Genomic DNA, 18423 nt, shown 5'->3' on the forward strand with positions numbered 1-18423 from the left:
CACAGTCTCACCAGCTGCCCCATGGCATGGCATTTGTAACCAGGAAGCAAAGGGGGTTGGTTGCTGATTTGTTTGTGCTGCCCTGCAAAGATTGATACAGACAGCTCAGGGAGCCCCCCAGTGTTGTGAAATATAAAGTGCGTGAGTGTCCTGGCGGGCCTGGGGGGCAGAGGTTAATAATATGTTGCTGGAATAGCAACTTACCCACTGCATCCTCTTCACTCACTCACAAATAATCGCTAGGATCCTACTCTTATGATCCAGGTACCCTTCTGGGCCCTTGGAATATCAAAATCCCTGCTTTGTAAACAGAAAGTTTGTTTTCACTTACTATTTTCTCTTTAACAGATGTGTAATACTTCTTGATATTTAGCAATTCTGAACCTTAGTGAGTCAGTTCTGCCTGGTCAAAATACACCATTTTGAATCCAGAGAAACTATAGAATACAAAGCTAGCTCTTATTCATCCTTCTATGCAGCTAGCTGGACTTGTTTAAGGTTTAAACATCATCTCACCAGGGTTTTGATTGTATTAATAGTTTGTTAGGTTTTAGCAAACTGGGTCTCTTGCCTGTTTCTCTGTTTTTATGAGACTAGAAGATGGATGATCCTGAGATTAAAATAGCCCCAGATGCTAAATTTAGGATATCACATTATTATCAACCAGGACGTATGAGACAGAAATTGCTTGTGAGGAGTCACCAGAAGTTTATACAAAGACCAAATGTAGTGAGACCATGGAATCTTTCTCTTTCCCTTTGTCATTTTGCATTTGAGGTGATAGCACCAAGGGCTGCCCTGCTTCCAGATGATCCCTTTTCAAAGTGCCGCTCTCTCAGAGGGCAGTGTCCCCTCTCTGCCAACATCAGTGACTCCAGTCAGAACCAGAGTGCTGATAGCCTGTGAGGGGACAGCAGGAATGTGTCTCCAGCCTCCACAAAGGTCACTGAAGTGTGTACTTGCACAGCCTCTTCCCTCAGGCCCCTGCTGTCCCAACACACTGCATACAGCTGAGCCTGGTTGCAGTGCTCTTACTGCCGAAATTAAACACAGGCTTCAGGTGCTGGAAACTTGCTGAAAGATAAAGGCCTTGAAAATAGAGTTGCATTCTGACTATAGCTTACCTAGGGAAATATTAGAATTCTCTGCAGAGTTCAAATTATTTCTCAGCCATGAGTAATTAATGTACATCTGACAAACTCTCCTAGCTTTATATTCAGAGTACCTAGAAAACAAAAGAATATGAATTTTCTATATGATGCTACATCCTGTTTTGGGTGCTTAGGGTTCCTGTCCACAAAGACTCAGGGCAGTGATCTTAGGTTTGCATTTTAAATGACATTTCTTATCAGACAGTTTTTCAGTCTTCTCATCCCAGAACCTCTAATTGTGCCTGTAATTCTGAATTATAGGTGTGATGAACCAAGGAGTGGCCCCTATGGTAGGGACTCCAGCGCCAGGTGGAAGTCCGTATGGGCAGCAGGTGAGCCTCCAAATTGGATCTTCTAGGACTCAACAGAATTTAAGTTACCCTTTTTCTCAGAGCATGGGCTGAGTATTTTTTCTCCCCTGACCCTGTATCTGTGCTCTTTCAGGTAGGTGTTCTGGGGCCTCCAGGGCAGCAGGCACCACCTCCATATCCTGGCCCACATCCTGCTGGCCCCCCTGTCATACAGCAGCCAACAACACCCATGTTTGTGGCTCCCCCACCGAAGACCCAACGGCTTCTCCACTCAGAGGCCTACCTAAAATACATTGAAGGACTCAGTGCTGAGTCCAGCAGCATTAGCAAGTGGGACCAGACTCTGGCAGGTAAGGAAAGGTCTTTCTGAAGAAGCTTTTTCAAAATCTATGCTTTATCAAAGTTCTCTTGCTGCTGTTGACATATTATCGGATAAGTATCCATTGTTCTTATACAGGCATACCTTGTTTTATTGCACTTTGCCTTATTATACTTCTCAGATACTGGTTTTTTTTACAAATTGAAAGTTTGTGGCACCCCATGAGCAAGTCTCTCGCCACCATTTTTACAATAGCATGTGGCCACTTCATGTTTCTGTTAACATTTTGGTAATTTCCACAATAGTTTCAACTTTTTCATTATTATTATAATTGTTATGGTGAATCTGTGATCAACAATCTTTGACATTACCATTTTAAAATGATTACAGCCTGCTGAGGGCTCAGATGATGGCTGACAGTTTTTAGCAATATAGTCTTTTAAAATTAAGGTACCTGTGTTGCTTTTTTAGAGCTGACGCTATATAACACACTTAATAGGCTATGGTATAGTATAAATGGAACTTTTACTTGCATTGGGAAACAAATTAATGCGATTTGCTTTATTGTGATCTGGAACCAAACCTGAGGAAGGCCTTTTTAAGTAAAATATATATTTAGCTTAAGCATTTGCAGTTTTGTATATTGATATCATGTACTGAAATTTTTTTTTTTTTGGCTGAGTTTCAAAGCTTCATTTTATCATAAACATCAATGCTATCTCAATAAGTATATTCTGAATTTTTTCAACTATTTTTCAGGCATTTGGGCATAGCATAGATGTATTTGGGCAAATTAAAAATTATTTCATCTCGATTTTTAAAAAAGATAAAAGTATTATTGGAAGACATGTTTCTAATCTGTCAAGTTACTCATTTAGTTCAGCAGGCTTAACATATTTTCAGTACATACTGAAATAACTTGCCAAGTTTCCAAAGAAATTCAGAAGTTTCCATCCATTCTTCAGGGGCTTCCCGGGTGGCTTAGTGGTAAAGAAATCACGTGCCATTGCAGGAGATGCAGGTTTGATCTCAGGGTCAGGAAGGTCCCCTGAAAAAGGAAATGGCAACCTACTCCAGTATTCTTGCCTGGGAAATCCCATGGACAGAGGAGCCTGGAGGGCTATAATTCATGGAGTCACAAAAGAATCAGACATGACTTGACGACTAAACATCAACAATTCATCCTTCATTTCTAAGCCAGATTTGATCATTGATTTCTTTTAAGAGTAGTAGATAGTTTTCCCTTTCCTCACATTTACCTTTTTAGGAATTTTTGTTAGTATTGAAGTTATTAAATATCACAAGTGCTTACAACAAAATACTAGTGGTCAGATCTTTTAGCTGTTTGTGCAACTCTTATGTTCCCAGTTCTAGTAATTTTGTTACATTGTGCAGCTCTTGTGAATTAACTGTTAGAAATTAGAAAATTTCTAAACTGTAAAGCATGAAATGAGATATCCTTGGCTAGGTTGACTCATAGCTGAGTAAAATAGTTTTCTAAAAACCAAGATGTCAGAGAATTCCCTGGTGGTCCAGTGGTTAGGAATCCAGGCTTCCACTACAGGGGGATGGGTTCGATCCCTGGTCAGGTAACTAAGACCCCATGTGCCATGCAAATATGCATGCCAGCATTTTACTGTGTGTGGCAAATAAGTAAAAGAAACTTAAAAAAAAAAAAACCAAGATGCCTATAAAACAATATATGAAATTTTCTGGGAAATGTTCTGTAGAGTTAATTTCATAATATTTAATAAATAGCAGATGTTTCACATGTCAATAAATCTATCAGACCTTAGGACTGATGTTTACATTTCTCTGTCCACACTTCCATTTTCAGCTCGAAGACGTGATGTCCATTTGTCGAAAGAACAGGAGAGCCGCCTTCCCTCTCACTGGCTAAAAAGTAAAGGGGCCCACACCACCATGGCAGATGCCCTATGGCGCCTTCGGGATCTGATGCTCCGAGACACCCTCAACATTCGCCAAGCATACAATCTAGAAAACCTTTAATCACGTCAATTACTTTTCTTTTATAGAAGCATAAAGAGTTTTGTGGAACAGTAGCCATTTTAGTTACCGGGGGTGGGGGGAGATAAAAAGGATGACAATTTTTATTGCATTTTACTGTACATCACAAGGCCATTTTTATATAAGGACACTTTTAATAAGCTATTTCAATTTGTTTTTGTTATATTAAGTTGACTTTATCAAATACACAAAGATTTTTTTTGCATATGTTTCCTTCATTTAAAACCAGTTTCATAATTGGTTGTATATTTAGACTCGGAGTTTTACCTTTTTACTTGTTGCCATAGAGCTGAAACCATCAGAGGTTTTGTCTTGGCTTGGGGTTTTTGTTTTTCATTTTTTTGGTTGGTATTTTTGTTTGTTTTTTAAATAACAAACAAAATGGAAAAAAAAACACATACAAAAGAGTTTACAGATTAGTTTAAGTTGACAATGAAATGTGAAGTTGGTCCTAGTTTACATCTTAGAGAAGGGGGTGTACTTGTGTCTGTTTCATGTGCCTAAATATCTTCAGCCACTTTTGCAAAAACTGTTTCTTCCAGGTAAAGTAAAAGGTTGTTAGTTACTTGATAGATGTTTGACAGACATGGCACATTTGCTCTAGTAACTCTCAGAAATCTGAAGTTAGCTCTGTGCAGTCTTCTGTAGCTAGTGCATCTCCCGGACACCCGGAGGGAGAAAGCACTTTTTCTTGCTCTGAGTTAGGCATCTGTAGTGTCAGTTACCTTTGCAGAACATGTGCACAACCCTGAATTATGTTTAGTCTTGGCAGGTAAGTTTAAGGGTACTCTTGATCTTTTTATAATGAATTCACAATTTATGCCTATACATGTTAAGACGATTTAAAACTTCAAATCTCTTACACTGAAACAATGGAAGTTCATCTTGAAGAAGGTATTGAGGTGTGCTGGAGGGTGATTTATTAAACGTAACACCTAACCTAACTTAGGGAGGGGAGTGCATTAACTGGATATGGGCTGTTTCAGAAGCATAATTGTAAGAGGCTGAATTGCCTGCATATGCAAATATGTTTTAGTATGCTTTATTTCCTCATCAGACGTGGCTTTTTTTTCTTTTTTCCTCCAAAGTTTCAGGTTGTAATTCTCAACCAGAAGTTTAAGATTTTCTGAAATAATTTTAAAATGTAGCTTGTGCTTTTGAATTTCAGAAGGGACTCATAATTTCAGAAAATGCTCACTAAAAAGAATATTATAGATCCCAAATACTTAGGTTTAATGACCCTGTCTCTCTTACATGATCCTGGAAAAAAACAATTGGAGGCAATATATAATGCTCAGACAGGTAGAAAGCGTCAAACGTGGAACAGTATTTCAGTCAGCATTTTTGAAACCTGCTTTGTTGTAGCAAGATGGTTGCCATTGTAGGGAAGCTTCCACTGCTGTTTGTAAATTGAGTGATTCTTAGAGGATACTTTTTTCTTTTAATCTGGTATGAATCAATACCTGGATATTTAATCACTATTCTTACTAAATCATGGGGACAAAAGAGTATAGAATGGAAAAAAGTCTCTTTGTATCTAGATACTTTAAATACAGAAGGTCCTTGTATCTTAATTACTTATAGTCAACCACTGGATCTCAATTTGCATCAAGTATTTTAAATAATTCTGAATTTTAAGAAATGTTTTGCAGTAGTATGTCAGTACCTTATTGTTCAACTGAATCAGATAAAGAAATCTTCAGTTCCTGGTTATTTGGGCCATTTCATCATGGACTGTATAATACAATCAGATTATTTTATTTCTAGGCATCCTTGAATTACACCAAAGAACCTGAAATTTAATTTTGGTTAAGTTATTTATTTATTTCATGCACCCATCTTATTTCCCTTTTTAAGGTCTGGAAGAGACTTCTTTTGGGAAGCCTCTAAAAACTCTTCACTGTGGGCTATGTGGGGCAGTAGAAGCCAGAGCACTCCTCCTCCAGGCTCCTTCCCAGTGTCTAGAGGTGCTGTAGGAGCCATAGGTCCAGCCAGGGGCTTCCCTAAGGCAGTGCAGAGCCGGGCCAGAGGGCCACGAGGCAGGCCCTAAGGAAGTTTTTTTGTTGTTGTTGTTGTTTAAACTCTATGTATTTATTTTAGAATCATGTCTTTCTGTATATTGACTTGGAGAATATCAGTTAATATTTTAGGATATAAGATTTGAGGTCAGCCATCTTCCAAAAAGAAAAGAAAAAGGAAAAAAAAATGTATGGACTTTAAAAGGTACACGTGAACTATACATTTTTTTTTTTTCCTGTGAGCTTTAGGAACCGTAGTGATATGGCTTAGAAAGTATAATAGCCTAAATGTTTTCAAAATGTAAGTTCATGTGGAAAAGAATTTTGTTTATGTGGGGGGAAAGACCTATAGGTTTAAAACAGTATGTCAGCTAACTGATTTAAAAGGCCTTGAATTGCTTTGTTTTTTGAACTGCCCTCCTCCTTTTCTTCCTATGAGGAAGATTAAGAGGGGACTCTTCTTTGTGTAAAATCTCCAAATTGGTGTTGTTGACTTTTGAATTTGAACATTTTCAAACCTGATTAAAACTTGGTTTATTCTAACTTCTGTATCAAAAAAGGTTCAAGTGGTAACTAGTCTTACAATATGTATGTATCATATGTTTGTTCATCTAAAGCTTTTTAATCCAAATAAAAATGGAGTTTGCAAAGTGATTGGGATTAACCAGGTTTGGTTGTTCTGTTAAAGCTTGTGTCAGACAGATGTTTAGTTTCAAGCAGGTTTAATTCCTGCAAACTTTGATTTTATGCTGACAGGGATACGGCTGCCAATTTAAAGGAAAAGCACTCCTCAGGTACAGGCAAAAGTCAGTGTCCCGACCCTGGTCCAGGGCTCAGGCTGCATTAACACAGAAGCCAAGTATAATCAGGCCGCAGCCTGATGTGCCCATGTCACACCTCTCAGACTGACAGTCAGGGATTCCTAACATGTCCTCAGCAAAGGTTGAAGTTAAAGTCGCAGAGGGAGTTGTTACTGATGGTGGAAGGTAAGGCAGCATGTCCTGTATCATAAATCACTGTAACCCATTTCAAGTAGATGTGTGGCCAGAGGAGACAAATGGCCTGGAAATACTTTTATCATGCTTATAAGCTCCTAGAAAATGGCCACACTTTTAACAGAAAGTGTTGGTAAAATCAACCAACTGTTTCCCTCTAATATCACTTTGCAAATCCCTGTGGTTCTGTTCTCCTAAGAGTTTAGGGCTGTCCTGCCATCTGTGGTCATGAACATACTGTGAAGGATGGTTGATGTATAGTTAAACATTCCAGCTACATACTCAGAGCAACACTGCTAAGTATTACTCTATTTCCTCTTCATTCAGAAGTCTGCTAGGTCAGCTGAATGAAAGTTCATACCTGAACAAATTATCTATCCCCCAAATAGATGTAGAATGCACATCTTGTGGATTGCACATAAATGTGTGAAGACTAAAACACACACATACTTGATTAGGAGAGAAAATGTTTTGGAAAACACTGGTCCAAGTGTATTTTCTTTTTTTTTAAAGAAAAGTAACTCAGTGTGAAAAATCCAAACTTCTAAAAACAGATTAATTGAATTGCTATAACTTCAGAGATCCAGGCAAGATTTCCAAAACAGGACTGCTACATGAACACAGAGAGCCCTCCATTATTGAGTATTTACTCTGTGCCTGGGTCCTTTCCCTATCCATTCAGATGATAAAGTGAAGTTCCAAAGCCCAGGTAGTTCCCCCAGCACCCCAGTGGACATCGACTTCTAGCAGTAAATGCTAGATTTTTGTTATCCTAAAGTATCCTGGTTTTTAAATATAAGTTATTTGACGGTGTAGTTCACAGTAGGGGGCACTGCACTTCTGTAAGCTGCTTATAAGAGCATTGCTCTTTAAACTATTACAGCTCCCTTAAATAACCCTAGTATCTGATAAGTGCATAGTCATATTCCTTTAGTAGAAGGCTTAAAAAAATTGAGGCAAAGGTAAAAGCCTCCACAATGGTTTAACAAAAATTAGTTCTGTACCATCCAAATTAGTGTGCTTTGAAAGTATCTTCAATTTAATACAGTAATTGCTTTGCTAGTCTACTTCCCTTGATGTCAGACATTGTTGTGTCATCTTCAAAGGTCCGTTGTCTTAAATCAGCACTCTAATACTTGTATTTTAAAAAGATGATGAGGAAAACTCTAGGGAAGTTAGGCACAAATTTCAGACTGGAGATTGTTTCTGTGATGGAAGTGGGAAGGAAACCACAGCAGACATAGAAGGTAGCTGATGGTTTTACTAGCATTTACAACTTCTCTTTGTAAAAGGTATGTATGCACAAAGTATTAAACTTCTAAAACTGGGGCAGGAGGGGAAAAATGGAGTTAGGCCACAAGTTAAATGTATTGTGCAACAGTCTAGTCATTAAAATAACCATGAGGTTTAAGGTCACCAGGAACTCTTGTGACAAAAGTGCAAGTGAAGACTACCTTCCCCCCTCAGGTGCTATTGGTCATCACTGGTCTTCAAACTCAAGCCACATCTGAGCAGTGGCTCAGTAGTACTTTAATGAGGTGAGTGGTGAGTGGCTCTTTATTTATACTAAATTGGTTCTAACATAAATGAACTGACTTAAATCCCTTCAGTTCAGTTCAGTCGCTCAGTCATGTCCGACTGTTTGCAACCCCATGAACCGCAGCACGCCAGGCCTCCCTGTCCATCACCAACTCCTGGAGTTCACCCAAACCCATGTCCATTGAGTCGGTGATGCCATCCAACCATCTCATCCTCTGTCGTCCCCTTCTCTTCCTGCCTTCAGTGTTTCCCAGCATCAGGGTCTTTTCAAATGAGTCAGCTCTTCACATCAGGTGGCCAAAGTATTGGAGTTTCAGCTTCAGCATCAGTCCTTCCAATGAATATTCAGTACTGATTTCCTTTAGGATGGACTGGTTGGATCGCCTTGCAGTCCAAGGGACTCTCAAGTCTTCTCCAACACCACAGTTCAAAAGCATCAATTCTTCGGCGCTCAGCTTTCTTTATAGTCCAACTCTCACATCCTTATATGACCACTGGAAAAACCATAGCGTTGACTAGATGGACCTTTGGTGACAAAGTAATGTCTCTGCTTTTCAATATGCTCTCTAGGTTGGTCATAACTTTCCTTCCAAGGAGTAAGCGTCTTTTAATTTCATGGCTGCAATCACCATCTGCAGTGATCTTGGAACCCAGAAAAATAAAGTCAGCCACTGTTTCCCCATCTATTTCCCATGAAGTGATGGGACTGGATGCCATGATCTTAGTTTTCAGTGTATTTGTGGCAGAGATCTGTAACTTGATAATACCTGTGGCCTTAAGCATCAGCTTCTTTATTCATGAGTGAATAGGTAGAAATGATTTTGCAACTTAGTCTTTAATATGTAGATATTTTTTTGTTTGAAAAGATGTTGGATGTGGTTATCCAAGCCTGGAAAGATGCCTTTGCTTTTCTACCACCTGATCCAAACTTTATCTGGGTTAGATTGCAAACTCTCCCTATAGCCTGAGCCTCTGATTTAACTCAAGTCTGTGGTTGCTCAGTGCTGTGAAGATTCACTTTTTTGGGGGAAGGAGTAGTGTCTTCAGCAGCTGGATGAAGGCAGCATCTTCCTCACAGAGGGTAGTGAAGCCTGTGGTCCCCAGTCCTCAACAGAGGTCCAGCCCTTGATGTTAGTGGAGTCAAACAAGGGAACGGGTTGTTGGTGTTCACAACAATGTGAGTAAGGTGTGTTTGCATTCTAGGAAAATGTTCACCAGTTGGTAGCTGGCAGAAATGCAATGGCACCCCACTCCAGTACTCTTGCCTGGAAAATCCCATGGACGGAGGAGCCTGGTAGGCTGCAGACCATGGGGTCGCGAAGAGTCGGACACGACTGAGTGACTTCACTTTCACTTTTCCCTTTCATGCATTGGAGAAGGAAATGGCAACCCACTCCAGTGTTCTTGCCTGGAGAATCCCAGGGACAGGGGAGCCTGGTGGGCCGCCATCTATGGGGTCGCACAGAGTTGGACAAGACTGAAGCGACTTAGCAGCAGTAGCAGCAGAAATGCAGTCTGCATAGTCATCCTCGTTTAAATGACCCTGCAGTAGAGACCTTACTTTCATTCATATTAAATTTGAGTTCAGCAAAAAATTAACTTAGGTTATCCCTGGTTACCTAAAACAAAGGACTTCACAATTTAGGGTACACTGAAAAGCATCCTGATTCATCCTTGAATTGTTTAAGAAATGTTTCACAAACTAGAGTCCGTTGTTTCAGTAGGAAATAATTTTCCCACAAGTGCTGTGCATCAGTGACTTGGGAAGTATTCAAGCAGGGACAGGAAAAGTATAAAAATTGTTTATAAAGGCAGTTCTGTTTAAGAACAAGAGACCTGAAAAATACATTTTAAAAGGAGTTGAAAACAGTAGTGAAGTTTAATATTTACTTTATTGACTGCTGAAGTTCAGTCTCTGATGCATCTTGCAGCCTTCTCTGATACTGTCTTTCTGAGGCTTTTCTGCGGTAGACGTCATCTGTATCAAACAAAGATTTGATTCAGATTTTTTAAGAAACTACAGAATTAAAAATACGTATCTGAGTAATTTAACCAGTAGTCTAGATCTATCACCTGAATCTCAACAATAATGTTTAATGCCAAAATCAACTTAAAACACGACTTGATTTAAATGAGGACTATGTTAAAGTTCTCAATAGCAGGGTCAGAGTCAGCGTCCTCAAAGATAGGGTCATGTCACAGCACATCTCTTAGCAATTTCACTTCTCTCTGAAATCATCTGTCTTAACTGTCCTCTCTCAGGCACTTCCAACCCTACAGCTCTCTGCTGCTCTCTCTGTCACACCCAGGAACTCAGGGCAGGGAGGTGAGGGCAGTCTCCTTGTTCTCGGCTGCTGCTTCTCCACCCTCTTCCTCCCGGGGCCTTGCCATTTGCCACCACCTTCCCTGGCATCTGCCGTCCATCACTACCCTTCCGTCTCTGAAAACGCTGGCATTTAGCTCAGATTCCTTGACCCTGTCCTGTGCCATCTTTCCAGTTGACACCATTCCCAACAGATAAGAAGCAACAGCCCCCTTCATCTTCCTGACTTCTCAACTTTTGCCATCTTGCAAGTTTCCTCTGAAGTAATAAATTCCTTCTGTTCTGACCGCAACCTCTACTCCCTTTCTAGCAGCCTTTCTGTCCTTGGATCTTTACCAACTTCCTCAGCTCCTTGTTCTCTCTTCCTGCCCAAACCAGCTGAAATTCCCTCTTACTAGTACCAGCTTCTTGACACACCTTCAAAACCCCAACTACAGATCGATGCAACTTCCTTCCTTCTCCATGCCTCACTCTGCTTGCTACGCACTGTGGGTGTTGTACCTAACTGGGTTCACTATGATGCCTGACAATCCTGTTGCTTCAGCCATGGCCCTGACCCTACTCCGCTCACCCCAAATGGCCATGAACTCTTTCTGCACAGAGAGAAAAGTCGTCAGTAAAGAACTCTTCCCACTGATTTTCAAGGGCTACCCTGCCTTGCTCAGATCCCATCCTCTCCCACCTTCTCAAGGGCCAGAGTATATCCAGCCTCCCTCCACCTGCTCTGTCCTGATCAGTATTTGCATATCTTCAAGTCTCCTGGTAGAGGAGAGAAAACTTACCTCCCACCCACTTAGTTGAACTTCCTGAACTGCCTGTCTTCTACGATAAAAGACCCTTCTTGTTTCCTTCCTTGCCTCTCTGGCCACTCTCAGTCACCCTTAAAATGTTGGGGCTTAAGCTCTAACTTTCATCACAATCTGCATGTGAGTGACCCACTAACCTAGATCCAAGGCCTAGATGTGCCTTCTATCTATATAACCATGTCCCCCTCAGCACAGGCAAAATGGAGCCCAGGACTGTTCTGCTTATGTTCCCCACTGCCCCAGCTGCCCCACCAGAAGCCTCCACTCCTCATCTCCTGAGTCTCCTCAAACACCATGGCCTTGTCAGTACTGCCTCTGGAGTGTCAACTCTAGCCACTTCTTGGCATCTCATCCTAGTCTAGACCACCATCCCAAACCTGGACAACCATACAGCCTACGTCTTCCTGCCAGTGTGCTTTCCACAAAAAGTCATTCACCACGTATGTTCACCTCCTGCTGCTTGAAACTCCTCAGTCCTCTGGGATACAGTCTTGGTTCTCTGGTCCCTTTGTGGCCCCTCCAAGCACCTTTTAAACCACACCATCCCTCACGCTGCTCACCTGTTTCAGTCCCTCAAACACAGCATACTTGCACACCAAGGCCCCCAAGTTTGCTCTTAGCACTGGCAGAAGACACTTGCAACACCACCAATGTTTCCCTCATCTGGCTGACAATCTTTGGGCCCCCCTGACATGGTCACTCCTCCAGGCAGCCTTCCCTGCACCACCTAGTACAATTCAGGTGCCCCACCCAGGAATCCCATGTTCCCTCCACTTTCCCCTCACAAGTAATCACACTTAATAGTAACTGAATGATCTGTCTCTCCCATTAGTGTTCTTCTGGGGTGGGGAGCCCTCTGCCTTATTATGTCTTCTAAGTGGTGGTCATTAAATATTAATGAATGGATGAACAGAAGAATTAAGTATCTTTAGAAACCGCTAATTTATTTTTTAAATGAGGGTTGGCAGTTCACAAGTGATCGTGTTTCTGGAGAGGGAGAAAGCAGAAAGGGCCTAGGAGTTAGAGAATTCTTTCTGGAAGAGGAACTAGCCTATCCAGAGCTAGTGCTCAGCAAAGCAATGCCAGGCACTCTGTTTACAGTGCTTGCCCTTGGTACCCATGACTCTGGCCTGTAAAGACAGTGGTATTTAAGCGGGGCAGACCAGCTCTCCCTAGGGTTTGGATGTGCCAATTAGGAGCTTACACATATCCTTCTATCCCGCTTCTAGATGCTGTGGGCAAGTCTATTCCTTAGGCCCAGTGTCACTGGCAGGCTTGAAAGGACAGCGTCCAGAGTGCAGTCACGTGCCCTCCCATCTAGGTGCAGGGAAGGTCTCAAGGTTGGACACCAATGTATCTTTGTCGCCCCGCTTGTAGGAGAGCCCGGGCGGATGTCCACGCCCCAATGAGGGAGACAGTACTCGCCCTTCTGCAGGATAAAAGCAGCTCAGCGCTGAGCGGAATGAGAGGTCTGCAACCTAACAATATTCCCAGCAAAATGGTTCCTTTGCCGCCTCCTGCTTGCTTGAAAAGAAACGGAGGCTGCTGCACCCCCACTTACAAAAGGTCTCCTGGCCCACGCGCACTTTAATCATGATCCACTCCATCGTTCCTCCGAGGACAAAAAAGAAGGGCAGGAACCTGTAGACGCCGAATCGCTGCTTCCCGGGCACCCGCTGCAGAACCCGCCTCACCTGGGCCCTGGAAAACATGCCGGACATAGGGAGGTCGTTGGAGGAGGGTAAGGCGGAACGAAGGCTGGAGCGCCCGGATGAAACCAAAGCCGCCCTGCCCGTCCTTGCTGAGTCCGACGGCCAGGTTGCCTTGCAATCCGAGTCTTGCACCGCCTCCACGGTGGTCAACAGTGGAGCCCGAAGACGGTAAGGAGCTGGGCGCTGAGCTCCGGACCCAGAACCTGGGCCGCCTCCACCAAGGGTGAGACGGGACTCGCGGGTCCGCCAATCAGAATGTAACGGAGTGCGCATGCTCGGTGAAGCCGAGCCCAGCAGGCGCAGACACTCCTGCTCTTGGAGGCAGGGCGGGCCAAGGGGCGGGACCTCCCACGTGGCGTCGGCCCGGCCCCGCCCCCTGCCCTCCCTTGTTCGAGCTGGTACTCAGAGTTGGCGGCCGCGCCCCCTACTCTGCCACCGCCATCTTTTCTCTTAAAGTCCTAAGAGAAGTGATGACGCTCACTGATGTACTACTAAACGTGTACTGCACCATGCTCTAAAATACAGTCACACAACGCCTTGCATTTATTTCGTGATCGTAACTGATGCCTAGACTTCTAAAAATAACAGGATTTGAGATGCACTGTTGAAAGCTGAACTTTAGCACGACAAAAGTCTAAGTAAACATCTTGTGGCAAACAACTATAACATTAATAAAAACTATCCTGTATGGGGCACTTACCGTTATTCCCAGACTATTAGACAATCTAAGAACATCAAATGAAAACTTAGAATCAATAAGAGAGTTTAGTATTATAGACACAATATATAAAAACAGGCTGGAAAAGAGAGATCATGTAGCAACTCTAGAAGGTAGCAGGGCCCGCTGCTGAGCTGCCAGGCCCAAGCTGCTGCCTGGATAACCTGCCTTCTCCTGGGGCAAACCCTACTAAACCATGTCCACACACCGGCTTGGTGCCCACTCTGGCTTCTCTTGGTGGCTCTGTGGGCTGGACGCCACAAAGCGCCCATTTCCACCCAGACGAGACTTATAGGTGGCCAAACCCCCAGCACACACCTAGTTCACTGGGGCCCTGGGGGTGGGGGCCGCACCCACCCACCCCCACGGGCCCACCTATGGCCTCCATTATCCTGTGCCAGCACTCGTCACATGACTGGCACTGTAGGTCCTCAGTCAAGGGGCAGGGAATAGTAGACTGTACACACACCCTTAAAGCCGGCGAGGCCACCGCGGAGAGCACCTCAAGGAAACAGTGTCTAGCTAGCTCTCCACCGACAAGGCCCCAGGTGCAGGGTAGGCCTGCTCAAGGCCCAGGACACGGATATTTGAGGACTCAGATACCGAATCTGAGTGAAATAAACGCGGGTGGAGAGTGCTTCCCAGCAGGAAAGAGTAATTTCGTTAAAAATCCTGTTGATAGTGCTAGAAGAGCAGGAGGGGTCCAAGTGGGGGAGCGAGGAGTGGTGCGGGTCGGTGCGGCCATTTGCTGAGGTAGGAACCCGGCAGGCACAGTCAGCCCTGGCCCTCCGCCTCGCTCCACGTTAATAGGGTTCACCTGTGTGAGCACAGAGCCCGGAGAGCGAAGGGGCTGCTTCAGCGGGCGTCGGCTGCACTGCGGGTCCCGAGGTCTCACCCAGCGTGGGGCTGGCAGCAGGGAGCGCGCGGGAAGAACTCTTTATTCTCTAGGTAAGTGAGTGAAACGAACTGGCATAGCCAGTCATGGGCGGGAGGCGGGGAACAAGACCCCGGTTTCAGAACTGGGAGAAGGGGCGGAGGATCTGAGGTCTGGAAGACAGGAGGTGGAGGAAGGGGCGGGAGGACCCAGGAGCAGAGAGGGAGAAAGAGGACTGGGGGGCCCAGGTAGACCCGCAGCACTCTGGCCCTCTCCTTTCCAAGCCCGGGCCGTCCGGAGCCTCGCGGGGACGGCCGTTCTTAGGTATTCCGACCTCCCGGGAGGAGGACAGAAAGAGCCGCCATGGCCTCAGCAGATTCCGCAGAGGGGCGCAGACTTCTGGACCTCTCGGGAGATTGGGGGAAGGGGCCCGGCAACCCGCCCCGCCCCGCCTCGCCCGGGACCTCCCGCCCCGCCGGGGCCGAGGGGCGCGCCCATTGGCGGACGGGCTCCGCGCGCCGCGCCCATTGGCCGGCCGCCGTGAGGGAACACGAGGCCACCGTGGCGGGCGCGCAGTCGGAGGGGCGGCGGACTGGCCTGAGGGCCAAGGGCTGCGCGGGAGGCGCGCAGTGGGCATGGCGGGTGCGGGGCTGCGGGCGGCCGCTCGGCGCTGGGTGCCGCGCCGAGACCACGGCGGGCCGCGAGCCGCCTCGTCCTCGCCCTCCTGCCCAGGTTGCGGCCCCCCGGGTCCCGGCGCCCACTGCCCGGGCGCCCCGCGCTCCGCGCCCGCCCCGGCGCCGGCCGGCGGCGCTGCCGAGCCCAGCGCACACCTGTGGGCTCGGTACCAAGACATGCGGAGACTGGTGCACGGTAAGTGAGCCCGAGCGGGAGGAGCGTCGGGGGTGTAGCCGGAGCAGCGGCAAGCTCCAGGGCACCACTTGCGAGTCGTCCAGGACACGCCGCTCCTCGGGGGAAGCGCGGTGGTGGGGCTCGCCTGAGCTCCTGAGCCCCAAGGCCCGGCTGCCCTTCGGGAGACTCGGGCGGGTGGTCCTGGGGACGCTTGGAGGCGGGCGGGCGCGCGCGCGAGGTTTGTTCCTCCGCTGGTTCTCAGTAGCTCCGGGGTTCCTGGAGCGGCCGCCGGAAGGCGGGACCCCGCCGTCTTTCCTCAGAGTCCCACCGAAGCGGAAACACCCCCAACCCCTTGTTCTCTTCGGGGCCCTTAGTTGGGGCGGGAGTACTGGAGACAAAGCCAACCAGCCGGCGGCGCTGGCCGGAGCGGACTCGGAGGGACTCTCGACCCAAAGATGCTGACTGCACTCTTCGGCCGCCTCTAGAGTCCGGCGGTCTCTGTCTAGGAGGAGAAGGCGTTGTTTGAGAAACAACACCAAGTCGTCTCAGCCCCCTGGAATCCAGAAGAGTTGTTGCTCCCTCGGTCAGGGCACTTTCTCCTCTGTCCTCTCCCTCGGCGAAACGGGCAGATGAGGCCCCGGTGAGGCCAGAGGGCGGAGAGGGCTGGAGGTTTGTCCTGGTGTCGGGAGCCCTGCCGCTGCAGCGGACAGATGTGGTTGGCTCCGGGCCCTATCTCTGGCCAGCCGGGTGGCGCTCAGCGAGCCTCTCCCTCACGGACCCTCGGTGTCCTACGTCGGAAAACACAGTCCTGCCGGGGCCCCTGTCTCAGGGTTGTGGCGGTGACTGGGAAAGAAGCCAAGAAGGGACAGGGGAGCTTCCGGAGGAGCCCCCTCCCCCCAGGAGTGACGCGGCTTTTGTTGTCTGAAGGACAAACGTGGTCCTATCTGGAAGATTCCAAGTGACTGAACCGAGGCTTCCGCTCCAGCAGTATGGAGACCCGGGAGTGCTGGGTGGACAGGACTCACCTCTTGAGAAGCTGAGGCAGCACCAGACCCCTGAGAAACGGTGGTTTTGAAGTCCTTGGCCTTCTCTGAGGAAGGTCCCTAACCTTACCCCCTCCTGAACAGAACACTCCTGGAGTGCTGTGTGCGGAGATGTCTTTGCTCTGCGCCTCGGAGAAGACCTTCTGTACAGCCGCCTGAGAAGCCTGTTTTGTGTGTGTGGCAAAGAGACAGAGGGAGGTCTAGTGGGCTTTAGCTCTCCAGGGCCTACCTGAATCTTCACATCTTCTCATAGACCCTCAAGCTCCTCTTGATGTGATAAGGACAAGGTCGTTTCCAAGTTGCCCTGGTGAGTGCCAGGATGAACCAGACTTACACACCTCATTCCTAACTCTCCCCTTCTGGCTGTTTTTTCTGGGGAGCGATTCTGGACATTGAGGCATGCTGATCCTGCTCAGTCACTTCTGACTCTTTGTGACCCCATGGACTAGCCCACCAGGCTCTTCTGTCTATGGGATTTCCCAGGCAAGAATATTGGAGTGGGTTGCCATTCCCTCCTCCAGGGGATCCTCCCAACCCAGGTAGGGATCAAACCCGTGTCTCCTAGTCTCCTGCATTGCAAGTGGTTTCTTTACCGCTGAGCCACCGGGGAAGCCCCAGAGGCATGCTGATGCCTATGGGCAAAACTTTATCAGGGAGCCAGGTCCCAGGCAAGCCCCCCCTTCCCCCCTCAACCCTGGCCTCAATGTGGCGACACAGGAAGGCTAGGCCAGGGGGCACAGTGATTGAGACAGGTGGGGTAACCTGAATTTAAATCTCAGCTCCATGGCGTACTGCTAGATGGGTTGGAGTAAGTGACTTTATCTCCCTAAACTCTGATTTCTTCATCTGGATGATGGAGGAATAAATGTGACCACCTCATGGAGTTGGAGTGGAGACTGAGCAAGGGGAGGCTCTAAGGCAGGGGTCCACAGCCTCCCGGATGTAATGCCTGATGATCTGAGGTGGAGCTGATGTAGTAATAGAAATCAAGTACACAATAGATGTAATGTGCTTGAATCATCTCGAAACCATCCCCTCCACCCCCAACCTGTCCATGAAAAAATTATCCCTGGTGCCAAAAATGTTGGGGATCCAGAAGCAGCAGGAGAATGGCCCCCATGAGTGGGTCTCATGGCTGCCATGGGGAAGAGGTGGCCAGGAAGCTGGGCGCTGTGCAGTGAGACCAGTGAGCCTGGGGGGCTGGTACAAGGGGAAGCGTGTCTCCTCCCCTGTCTCTGCACCACTGCAGCCTTGTGGAAGAAACTGGGACCTTGTGGGCCCCAGACCTATGGTGTTCTCAGTGTAGAAGCTGGGCCTCAGGAGGCTTGGTCTGTGGGCTGCTTCCCCATCCTTCTTTGTTCCTGGGAGGATTGTCCATCCCTGGGAACATGCTCTGGGGCAGAGGTGAAAGCTTGGATTTGGCCAGAAGTCAGTGCCAGCAAGGGGTTGCACTGCCAAGCAGACCTCTCCCCTCCTGGGGAACTACTAGACTTTGAACTGAGAGTCACAGTTGACACCCAGGAACTTAGGACGGTTGGGAAGGGATGTTGTAGAAGCGCTTAGCTTCCAAGAGAGCTGCAGGCAGCTGGGTCTCCTGTGCACCCAGGTGAGGAGTGTTCCATCTGCACCCACGAGTCTGGAGGGGCTGCTCTGCCGGGCCCCAGGGCTAGCAGAGGAACCAGCCTCACCTGTTCCCCCACCCACGCACTGTGCTGGGCTCCAAAGGAAAGGGGATGG

The 18423-nt window shown here is 47.0% G+C and overlaps 3 protein-coding genes across 40 annotated transcripts in view; 2 read left to right on the top strand and 1 right to left on the bottom strand.

The window, feature by feature from the left end:
• PBRM1 (polybromo 1) overlaps nt 1-6481 on the top strand; it is a 109100-nt gene extending 102619 nt beyond the window's left edge. For all 35 annotated transcript variants that reach the window (XM_055558784.1, XM_055558775.1, XM_055558779.1 and 32 more), the window contains 3 exons: nt 1413-1483; nt 1596-1812; nt 3619-6481. In XM_055558784.1, coding sequence (XP_055414759.1) covers nt 1413-1483; nt 1596-1812; nt 3619-3791 — 461 coding nt within the window. In that variant the 3' untranslated portion in view covers nt 3792-6481. The remainder of the gene's footprint in view (nt 1-1412; nt 1484-1595; nt 1813-3618) is intronic.
• LOC129635605 (uncharacterized) lies at nt 2400-13520 on the bottom strand. Of its 3 annotated transcripts, none has more exons than XM_055558818.1 (3): nt 13052-13507; nt 10252-10339; nt 2400-2829 (listed from the first exon to the last, which is right to left on the bottom strand). In XM_055558818.1, exons 1-3 carry the CDS (start codon nt 13473-13475, stop codon nt 2817-2819), a joined length of 525 nt encoding a protein of 174 aa, XP_055414793.1. In that variant the 5' UTR covers nt 13476-13507; the 3' UTR covers nt 2400-2816. The 3 variants fall into 3 exon arrangements, with proteins under 3 accessions (XP_055414793.1, XP_055414792.1, XP_055414794.1); XM_055558817.1 differs by lacking the exon at nt 2400-2829 and adding an exon at nt 8054-9810 and having other exon boundaries at nt 13052-13520; XM_055558819.1 differs by lacking the exon at nt 2400-2829 and having other exon boundaries at nt 10235-10339; nt 13052-13504.
• Nucleotides 13521-15355: 1835 nt separating this feature from the next.
• Nucleotides 15356-18423, top strand: part of NT5DC2 (5'-nucleotidase domain containing 2) — a 51752-nt gene continuing 48684 nt past the window's right edge. The window contains exon 1 of one of the 2 annotated variants that reach the window (XM_055558811.1): nt 15356-15664. In XM_055558811.1, coding sequence (XP_055414786.1) covers nt 15430-15664 — 235 coding nt within the window. In that variant the 5' untranslated portion in view covers nt 15356-15429. Of the gene's footprint in view, nt 15665-17140; nt 17226-18423 lie in introns of those variants that run through there. The other variant, XM_055558812.1, reaches the window with a different exon arrangement.

This window comes from Bubalus kerabau, chromosome 20 (assembly GCF_029407905.1).
Source record: "Bubalus kerabau isolate K-KA32 ecotype Philippines breed swamp buffalo chromosome 20, PCC_UOA_SB_1v2, whole genome shotgun sequence".
Taxonomy (NCBI): Eukaryota; Metazoa; Chordata; class Mammalia; order Artiodactyla; family Bovidae; genus Bubalus; species Bubalus kerabau.

Bases quoted from the DNA above. Each gene is read 5' to 3' on its own strand.
- LOC129635605 (XM_055558817.1), bottom strand. From the start codon at position 13,475: ATGCGCACTCCGTTACATTCTGATTGGCGGACCCGCGAGTCCCGTCTC. The intron at 10,340-13,051 runs GTAAGTGGGGGT...TGTTTGATACAG, and splicing joins CGTGGGCCAGGAGACCTTTT to ATGACGTCTACCGCAGAAAA. The intron at 9,811-10,251 runs GTAAATATTAAA...GCGACCCCATAG, and splicing joins GAACTTCAGCAGTCAATAAA to ATGGCGGCCCACCAGGCTCC.